This window comes from Lupinus angustifolius, chromosome LG20 (genome assembly GCF_001865875.1).
Source record: "Lupinus angustifolius cultivar Tanjil chromosome LG20, LupAngTanjil_v1.0, whole genome shotgun sequence".
In the NCBI taxonomy this organism is placed as follows: Eukaryota; Viridiplantae; Streptophyta; class Magnoliopsida; order Fabales; family Fabaceae; genus Lupinus; species Lupinus angustifolius.
In genome coordinates, this window is record NC_032028.1 from 6,871,373 (window position 1) to 6,882,187 (window position 10,815).

The 10,815-nt window shown below is 31.2% G+C and overlaps 1 protein-coding gene across 1 annotated transcript; it reads left to right on the forward strand.

Annotated features, from left to right (window-relative positions):
* On the forward strand, window positions 5,428-8,573 carry LOC109336485 (pheophytinase, chloroplastic). Its single transcript, XM_019573105.1, has 7 exons — window positions 5,428-5,945; window positions 6,666-6,777; window positions 6,879-6,972; window positions 7,062-7,239; window positions 7,315-7,384; window positions 8,051-8,378; window positions 8,409-8,573. The coding sequence occupies exons 1-6, from the start codon at window positions 5,515-5,517 to the stop codon at window positions 8,360-8,362; spliced, it is 1,197 nt and encodes a 398-aa protein (XP_019428650.1). The 5' UTR covers window positions 5,428-5,514; the 3' UTR covers window positions 8,363-8,378; window positions 8,409-8,573.

Genomic DNA, 10,815 nt, shown 5'->3' on the forward strand with positions numbered 1-10,815 from the left:
AACAATTAAGAGTTCAACCGCCAAGAAGGAGAAAACCACCTCCATGTGGCACTTCATCACACAGACGTCATTATACTTTTATGGGATTAATAAATTCAAGTGTAATATATTTTTGTCTTAAATACTACTGTTTCAACAAAGTATTGATGGTTTGTGTCTTATTAGAGTTACATTTTTTAAATATTTTAAACAAATAAATATTACATAACACTAACTTAAAAAAAAATTATATTGAAAAACTCCTTCCCCATTGCCGAGTTAGGGGAGGAGCGTAAAAAAAATTAATTTGAAAAACTTCCCCCCATTGCCGATTTAGGGGGGGAGAGATTAAAAGTAAATAAAATATATGGAAAACTCCCTCCCCCCACACACAATTGCCGATTTAGGGGGGAGGAGAATAAAAAAAATAAAATAGTTGAAATCGGCAACCTTGTTGCCGATTTAGGACAAAACTACACCAATTTCGTAATATTTTCAAAAGGTGCACCAAGACCGTAATTTTTCGGTCAAGGTACACCAATGGAGTAAATTTTTCTCTTTTCAGTACTATGTCAAATCAATCATTAAAGTCATATGAACTCGTTGTAGGCTTTTAATATCCTATTTGGCTTATTGAACTGTATCTCTTATATGACACATATAAAAATATTATCTATCAAGTAAGTATCACACAGTTATATTATATATTAAAAAAAAATATAATAACACTTTTATTATTTTTTTATGATGAAATTATATTTTTATTATTTAAAACTTGAGGAGATTCCCTCAAACCATCCTAGCACTTTTCTCTATAAAGCATTCACTATTTCTCTTCAAATGTTCCCTCACTCGACTTCTCTCTATAAAGCATTCACTATTTCTCTTCAAATGATGTATCAGATATGGAAAACAGTGAAATAACATAAACTTTAAATGAGTACCAAAGACCAAACTATTCATCCATCCACAAACACTATTATATTATATTTTAATCTTATATTAAAATCTTATAGTTATGGTTTAATCAAGTGTTTAAATTTATTTCATCATAGTTTATTTACATTTTAATCTTATATTACATGTTTATCAAGACAACAAGACCGAAGTATTTCATTTTAATCTTATATTACATGTTTTTATCAAATGTTTAAACTTATATCATCCTAGTTTTGGGTTTAGTTGTTAAAAGTTTTTTTAAACCAACATGTCAAACTTCTCAAGTTTATAACATGTAGTAACTAGACTCAATTATTTGTTATTTTCTCAATCAACTTTAATTTCGTTTGCAGGAGTTGGAATTCTCTAGGTTCTATATGCTCTTGCATTCTGAGGATGACCCATCTTAATTCTTTTATTTGTTATTTCCATAGTAGTCTTTTACTCATTGATATTGATTAAAAGATGTATGGATATGAATGGTAACATCAAAACCTATCCGGATATTGGTTACCTTACATTTGGAAAGATAGGTAAACTACTAGTCTCACTATCCATGTACATTGAAATCTAATTAGTTGTCATAGAGTTCTTGATCTTAGAGGGTGATAATTTGAATAATTTGTTCCAAAAATTGAGATTAAAATAAGTGGTTTATCAATCGGTGGAAAACATCTATTTGTGATAATGATTAGCCTTGTAGTTCTGCCTATTGTGTGGTTGGATGACTTAAGTCTCCTTTCTTATATCTCTACAAGGCTAATCAATATCACAAATATATGTTTTACGCCAATTGATAAAGCATTCATTTTTATCTCAGTATTTTGGAACAAATTATTCAAATTATGACCATCTAGAATCAAGAACACTGTGATAACTAAGTAGAGTTTTAGTATACATGGAAGTTGATACAAGTAATTTAACTATCTTTCCAAATGCAAGGTGACCAATATCTGGATAGGTTTTGATGTTACCATTCATATTCATACATCTTTTAATCAATATCCCTGAGTAAAAGGCTACCATGGAAAAAATCCTCCGGATGCAAGAGCATATGGAATCGAGATAATTCCAACTCCTACAAACGAAATTAAAGTTGACCGAGAAATAACAAATAATTGAGTCCAGTTGCTATATGCTATAAATTTGAGAAGTGTGACATGTTGGTATAAAAAATCCATAACAATTATTAAACCCAAAAACATGATGATATAAGTTTAAACACTTGATAAAAACATGTAATATAATATAGATAGGAGGGATCCTCTTTCATTCATTTTTTTAAATTCACCAAATTGATGAAACTTAAAAGTTATTTAAGAATTTATTTCATTCACTTATTTGGTCCGTTGGATTTAAGAAAATGTTTGGTTGAAATTGAGTATAACTAGTATAACTTAACTTTAGTGTAAACAAATCACTCCTCTTATATATATATATATATATATATATATATATATATTAGAGTTGTGAACACAACAAATAACCTGAGCAGAATCCCAAAGAAAGATACAGTATTTATGTGGATGGGTGAATAGTTTGGTCTTGATTCTCATCTAAAGCTTTTGTTACGACAATGTTTTTCATCTGATACATTCATTTGAAGAGAAATAGAGAATGCTTTATCATTGCACACATGCAACAACGAGTTACGAGTACACCCGAATTAAATAAATGTTGTAAAGCCATCCTTTGATGTACCACCATATTTTGAAGAGGTGACAGTTTTAGATTCATATCAACATTTATATAACTTTCATGCTTATCCATCATTGCCTCAATCATGCTTCTCTTTTTGGTGTCCTTTGCTTCTTAATTAATAACCTTAAAATAAACAAGCAAACACAAAAAAAAATGTAAAAGCAACATTAGAGTAATTTTTAATTTTTTTATTAGGAACACATTCATTAAATTAAAAGTTAATAATTGGTAGCATGAGAGTACATGTTTGTATTGATTAAGGCAAAATAAATATTTCTTTTAGCATTCAATATTAAAGCATAAAAAAAACAAAACAACATGCTTACATAGCCATTAACAAAATGAAAAAAGAAAGAGTATACCACAATTTGTGTAAGTTGATTGAGATAAAGTTATTTGTGAAAATGTTCATCCAAAATATTGTTTCACTGAAAAAAACTATCAATATTCTGATCATTCCCTAAGATGTCATCATAAAAAAATATGGAAATACTTTTATGTTGTAATATGTTGCTATATTAGAAAATATTTAACCAAATCAAAAGTTGCTTATTAAAAAGAAGGGAAAAGTTCACAAAACTCACTTAAACTTTATATATTTTGCAAGAAGATATCATAAACTATTTTTTCCTTAATTACTCTTTAAACTTAATTGTTAGTAAAATTGGTCCTTATATACATATAATTTTAAATTACTAACAATGAAATTAGAATTTAACGCCCATTTCACACCTATAATTTAGTGGTGACAATTTTTTTGGCTATTCGGTGAAGCATTTTCATAAATAAGACCTGAATAAATTGTTCAGAATGAAATGTTATTCTTGATAAATTGTTTTATTTTGGACTTGATAAATGATTAAAAAATGGTTGCACCCTCATTAATCATGTCTTCATATAATCTAGTCGGGTGTTCTTTGGCATGGGATACTTATATAATATTTAGGAATGAAACATGTATGATATTGCAGTTTGACATTTCATGATTTTCAAATAAAATGGAAGGTATATATAGTGATGGCAGTTAGTAAAGGTAACTGTTAGATTGTCATTCCATACATTATTTTGGCTTGTTAGACTTTGGGTAGGGTTGTTGGCTACTTCTGTTTGGTTGATATAATGGAGATTACTCGTCTCAAATGGTGTCCCACTTCATATTCCAAGTTAATCAGAATGCTCCATTTTATTACATTTTCCTTTTAAAATTTGTATTTTATCTTAGTCATCAATCATAGGAAAATCTAATTATTCCTAAAACTTAGTCATCAATTTATTTTTAAAACTTACTTTTGAAATAAATAAATCATTTCCCATGAAAAATAACATAAATGAAGGAACCACACATATTGGCAGGTTCCAAAATTTTGATTTAGGTTGTATAAACTAATCTCCTTATAACACCATACGAAGTGACTTCAAGTTAACACGACTACTCAAGATTCAAGATTAGTATGGTAAAAAAGATCACAAAAGTCAAAGGTGATGGTTCATACGATGGTAAATGAGACCATAGGGGTGGTTAGAGTGCAATAAGGATGACCACGAGAACATACAGATAATGATTAACTCTTAGTCAAAAATAAAAGAATGACACTAATGGAGGTCGAAGGCACCAAAACGATACCTCATGGGTCGAGTGTAAGGAGAGTAACAAGAACGCACGGATAATTAGGAACTCTAGGTCAAAAATGATAAATGAGAGCATTGGAGGTCGAAGGTACTAAGTGAAGGATCACAAGAATGCAGGAATAATGAGAAACTCTCGGTTAAGAAATGATAAATGAGACCAATGGGGATCGAAGATTCGAAGGCACTAAGACAATATCTCAGGGCCGAGTGCAAAGAGGATCACAAGAACGCATATATAATGAGGAACTCTGGGTTAAAATATAATAAATGAGATCAATGGGGGTCGAAGGCACTAAAATGAGATCTAGTGGGCCGAAGTGCAAGGAGGATTACATTATTACACAAGTAATGAGGAACTCTATGTCAAAAAAATGATAAATGAGACTAGTGGGGATCGAAGGCAATAAAACTAGACCTTGTGGGTTTAAGTGCAAGGAAGACCACGAGAATACACATATAATGAAAAATTATGGGTCGAAAAATGATACCACTAGGGGCGAGGGCACTAAAACGAGTCCCTGAAAGCCAGGTGCAAAGAGGATCATAATAACGTACAAATAATGACCGATCTTGGGTCACAAAATGATAGATGACCCCAATGAGTGTCAAAAGCTTTGATTATGCATGCATATGATAACTTGATTGCAAATGATGCATGAACAATGTGATGACATTTTTAATGCATGTATAATGGAATGATATACATGTAACACTTTAATTATCACTATGAAGTTTGATTTATATGAAACCGTATCGCTTCCTTATAGGTAACAATTAATCAAGTTGATATTGGTTACATTTTTTTCCCTTTTTCTTGAATTCTGAATTCCACTTGGGGTAATGCTTCTCATCCTTACCGAAGAACATAACATTTGCTCTCTATCGATATACATCTCGAGACTTTATTCAAATGAGTTTTGTTAGTCGGAACCACTATTAAAAAACTATCATAAAAGTTATTCATATGTATATAAATAATTTGTAATGGCTTAAAAAATTATAATATCATGTAATTTATTCAACTTCATATAATATATCTATTTTTTTTCAATTTCTTTTGTTTATTTAAATATTATTTGAAAATAAAAAAAAATTGAAAACTTTATCCATTTAAATTGGCCTTTTAAGTTTTGTTAAATTTTAATTAACTTTTCCAATTTTATTTTTAGGGACAGAATGTTGATTAACTTGTTTCTAAAACTATTTAGGCACGAAAAATATACCACACAAACGAACGAATACAAGACATAGCAATTAACAACAACAATGGAAGTAACAAGTGCTGTTCATTCAGTTGGATTTCTACATTCACAAACACACTCTTCACACGTTGAAAACCTCAACGCCAAAGCCTTCTTCATCTCCACAACAATCAAAGGAACAAGGACCAGTCCTGTTACTTATTATCACCGTCCAAACAACTTCAACAAAGGTGGTAAACACAGACACAATCTCATCACAAACTCTTCTTCTGCATCAAATGCTACAACTACCACAGAATCTTATGCTTCTGCTGATGAATCTCTTTCTGGGTTGGAAAATATAAAGAAAAAGTGCCTTACATGGAAATGGAAGGAACAATATTCAATCAATTATTTTGTTTCTTCTGATGCAGATTCATCTCAGAAGTTGCAAACCAATTATCCTCCTTTGCTACTTGTTCATGGTTTTGGTGCTTCTATTCCTCATTGGCGCAGGTAAGTTAGCTTGGACTATAGCTAAAGATATGTGTTAGTGTTATCTCTTTTCTTCATGTTGTTTTCTCATCCACCCATTTTTTGTTTTAAAGATATTATCCTTCTTTATCACTTTTTTATTGTATATTGCTAGCCACAAATAACTGGATAGCAAAATAAATGCATGTAAAGTGAGTAAGTAATGGATTATTGTGTCAAGAAGATGGTGATATATTAAACATTAAAATTTAGAACCCTCCAATCAAGCTTTTGGTTCTGCAACTATACTCGCTTAAACTACTTTTCTTACTTAGTTTATGCAATATTCCAATCACGCTTTTGGTTCTCCAACTATACACACTTGCAAAAAAATTCTAATATGATATAAATTCAAAATATACACAACTCTATTTGTAGTATCCTCTAAAGTTGTAATGACCACTGTAGGATTTAATCATTCATGTTTTGTCAAGTAATTTAAATTTTTGAATGAATTGAATTACTAACCTGTTATATACAAAATATAATAGATTTAAGTATACATCACTCCTAACCAACTAATCTATTTTACCTCTGTTTTAATCATGGAAATTATGAAAAAGGTAAGTGAGTTTAAACTAGTTACTAGCCCAATATAATATTAACCCAAAATATTTCAACAATGTGGTTTAAAAATCAGTCTCTTACCAGAACTATATGGAAGGCCACATTATTTTTTCACAAGTTTGATTCTTTTTGCAGGAATATCAAGACACTGTCCCAGAACTATACTGTTTATGCTATTGATCTTCTTGGTTTTGGGGCTTCAGATAAGCCTCCAAACTTTTCATATACCATGGAAACATGGGCTCAGGTATTTATTTGTTGAACACTTATTTGGACAGCATCTATCTCCACTCTCTAGCATTGAAAACTTACCTAGTACCTAGTATTTTTACTAATCACTATAAACAGTTGATCCTAGATTTCTTGGATGAAGTTATTCAGAAGCCAACTGTTCTAATAGGAAACTCTGTTGGAAGTCTTGCTTGTGTCATTGCTGCCTCAGGTATGTTTGATGCATCCCTTAGTGGCTAGAGTTTATGTCATAAACTTCTTTTTTTGCTTTATCTGTGAATCATGATAGTCTCCAACCAGATTCAAATCAAACACTTGTTAGAGGAATTGTGCTGTTAAATTGTTCTGGTGGCATGAATAACAAAGCAATTGTTGATGATTGGAGGATCAAACTATTATTACCTTTGCTTTGGCTGATTGATTTTTTATTGAAGCAAAAGGGAATTGCTTCAGCAATTTTTGAGCGTGTTAAGCAGAGGTATTCTCTTAATTTTGCCCATAATTTCATTCAAAATTTCTAGAGGGAACTTAAAGTTGCATTGTCTAAATGCAGAGATAACTTGAGGAATATTTTGAGTTCAGTTTATGGAAATAAGGAGGCAGTGGATGAAGAACTAGTGGAGGTAATACTAAGATATTTACTTGTTTCCAATTAATGTAGCATTTGGTGCATAGACAAAATAGGATATAATACAAACAAGACGTTAGTCTAGTACGTCTTACTAGATACCCAGAAAGACCAAAAGACCAAAAGTTTGATTCTTAGGATCAACACTTGTTGGAAGGGGCAGTCATATACCTCGAAAGGGATTAATTCCTTAGTACTTACCTATAAGGTGAAGAATACCTTTGGTAGTACAAAAAAATATGATAAAATAAGATAGTCTATTATGTTCTTCTTGTGCAACTAAAGTATTCTACTTAGGAGGAAGGATTCTATTCAGTATTAAAGAGACAACTAATACATAAACAAAAGGGAACAGTGGAATACAGCCTCCTATGATACATGTGTCATATTAGGTTGTATTTCCTTCTATTTTTGAATCACTTGCTTCTCTCAAGTACCAAAGAATATCCTTATTCCAAGGGGTAGGGGTAGTTGTGTTTTTAAATTTTCTTAATACTCTATGTATATTATGTATTTAAAATCCCCCAAATATAATAGTAATATATTATATTTTTGTGATGTTACATATTTGTGTGTATGATACCTCCAAAACTTAAAACTTGTAATTTCTCTTATTGAACAACATTTACTTAGGACTGAAATTTTGACTCTTTATATGTAGATCATTAGGGTACCAGCAGATGAACCAGGAGCCTTAGATGCATTTGTATCCATTGTAACAGGACCACCAGGGCCTAATCCAGTGCAGTTAATGCCAAATATCTCCATGCCTGTTCTACTTTTGTGGGGAAATCAAGACACTTTTACTCCACTTGATGGACCTGTTGGCAAGTACTTTTCTTCATTACCATTTCAACAAGAAAATGTTAAGCTCTTTGTTCTTGAAGGGGTTGGACATTGTCCTCATGATGATAGGCCTGAATTAGTCCATGAGAAATTGCTTCCTTGGTTGTCCAATCTTTCAAGTTCATAGCATAGTGTGTGCACAACTCACTTATACATCAACCACTTGTTGAAAGTTGAAACCTTTCACAGCTTAATCTGTGACTTCGTGCTTTATATATAATAACTCACATGTATTCCATCTGTATAGATTATAAATGTTCATCATTTTATTTGTATTCATTTACATTGCCAACTGTCTTGTAAGATAGATCACAAAATCAACCAAAATGCTTGAGATTGAGGGCTTCTTATGGTTATAATATTATGTATATCTTCATTTTTTTGGTCTTCAGCTTTAATCTTACGTGCAATCAACTCAGACATTTATTCCTCGGTTGGCCTTAAGGATTAACAGAACAGAACCACAGCTAGGATCTTTAGTCTTGTATGATGATCAGGCACAGGACTTGTAGTTACGAATGATCACTAAATAGCAGTTATATCCAGATAAACATAGTGTTATATTCATGAATTGTTTCTATAAAGATTTATACTCAATCGTTATATCATCTACCATCCATTCGGATTACGTTTTTTGAAAAAATCAATGATAGTTAGAGATGAATGATAGTGTATAAAATTCTTATACTATCACGTGTACATTTTTTTCTCGTATACATGTTATACTTATTATCCTTAAGATAATAAAGTTGTCATCATATCAAAAAATAATTTATCTCCTTCGATCTACTAAATATTTGATATATATTTTCTCTTTTTTATTTTTATAATATATTTTAAATTAGGAGTTACTATATTCTCTATAATTAATTAGTTTCATTTATTATGTAATTGATGTATATAAATATAAATACGTGAGTACCTGTCATCACAATTTGTGGCCATAGTGTTAGGAAATTTTTTGGGTCTTAATACAACAATATTAAAGTTTTACTAAAACTAAAAATTAATTGGGATGAAAAAATAAAAATGACAAATAATTTAATTATGTAATATTTTTGCAATAAATTTGTACAAAATATATCTCATACAAATCGTGAAAACGTAATATACATTTTTTTGGCTTGATTATTGTTACTTATAGAGGATTTGAGGCTAATATCTTTTTATATGATGATATTCTTGATGAGCATTAAATGGTTTAATATTTTTCTCACTATAGGGTAGATCTTATTTCAATTATACATCAACTATATGATAATATAAAATTATTATTATTATAATCAAGAAAGTATTAAACAAAAAATTTCGTATAGTAATAATAATTGACGACAAAATAAATTTTTAAAAGAATAAAAACAATAAAAAACTTGTTATATAGATATAAAATTAGTTGTATAAGTAAAAAATATTTTTGGTGGTCCCATTAACTATGGGCTCTGTGGTGCGTACTTGATGTACATCCTCATGAGTCGGCCCTGACTATTAGTTATAATATATACACATCTACTGTGTAACACCGTATTTTTTCGAGCACGTTTAATTAAGTAATTAGTTGTTAATGAATTAATTATATAAATTAATCAGTAATGTTTTAGCAAAACCTCATTTGAGTTTTAGTCTTGTATTATAATATTATCGCTTTCCCTATTTTTCAAGATTTTTGGAGAATAAAAGTTTCCGAGACAATTTTGCGTCGTTTTATCGAGTTTACGCCCATTTTTTGAGTTCTATAACTCGGAATCGAATTCCGATTTCGCCGTTGGCTTACATGCTTTATTGTGTGACTTTGTATGATTGTTTGACTATGCTTTTCTTTTGAAGACGTGAATTTTGTGTACTTATGATTAGAGGAGTAACATATTTAAATATGATGTTCTTAGGTTTAAGATGGCTTGACGTGGAATTGCAAATCTGGATTTTATGGTTGTGATGACGGTGGCGATTCAAAATGTGAATGCTAACTTGCATCACCTGAATCAATAACAACAATAACAACAACAACCCCAAGGACCTGCTCTGTACAAGGGTTTGGACGAGTTTTGTCGTCGCAACCCGCCTAAGTTTGAAGGAGGATTTGCACCAGATGCTGCTACCAATTGGATCCAAGAGTTGGAGAGGATTTTCCAGGCACTAATGTGCATCGAGGAGCAAAAGGTCACCTATGCGACGTACATGCTGTCGAAGGAAGCTGAGAACTGGTGGGAGTTCACTCAACGCCAGATGGAACATGAACATCAAGTTGTCAACTAAGCAACTTTCCAGGATAGGTTTCTACATAAGTACTTTCCGGCGTACATAAAGACGAAGAAAGAAATAGAATTCCTGCGTCTACAATAGGGGAACATGTGAGTTGGGGAGTATGTTGTAGTGTTTGAAGATTTGGCGAGGTATGCCCCACACTATAATCAAGTGGGAAATGAAAGGTCTAAGTGTGCCAAGTTTGAAGAGGGACTTAAACAAGATTTGAAGGTGATGTTTGTTCATCAACAGATACCAGATTTTCCAACTCTGGTCAATAAATGCAGAATCTATGAGGAGAGTGTGAAGGCAAGGAATGCTGCACTCAAGAGTGCCATG

What these genes read in the sequence shown, in the direction of transcription:
- LOC109336485 (XM_019573105.1), top strand. Translation starts at nt 5,515, where the DNA reads ATGGAAGTAACAAGTGCTGTTCATTCAGTTGGATTTCTACATTCACAA. An exon ending in TCTATTCCTCATTGGCGCAG is followed by an intron (nt 5,946 to 6,665) that starts GTAAGTTAGCTT and finishes TTCTTTTTGCAG; the next exon opens with GAATATCAAGACACTGTCCC. An exon ending in TTGTGTCATTGCTGCCTCAG is followed by an intron (nt 6,973 to 7,061) that starts GTATGTTTGATG and finishes GTCTCCAACCAG; the next exon opens with ATTCAAATCAAACACTTGTT.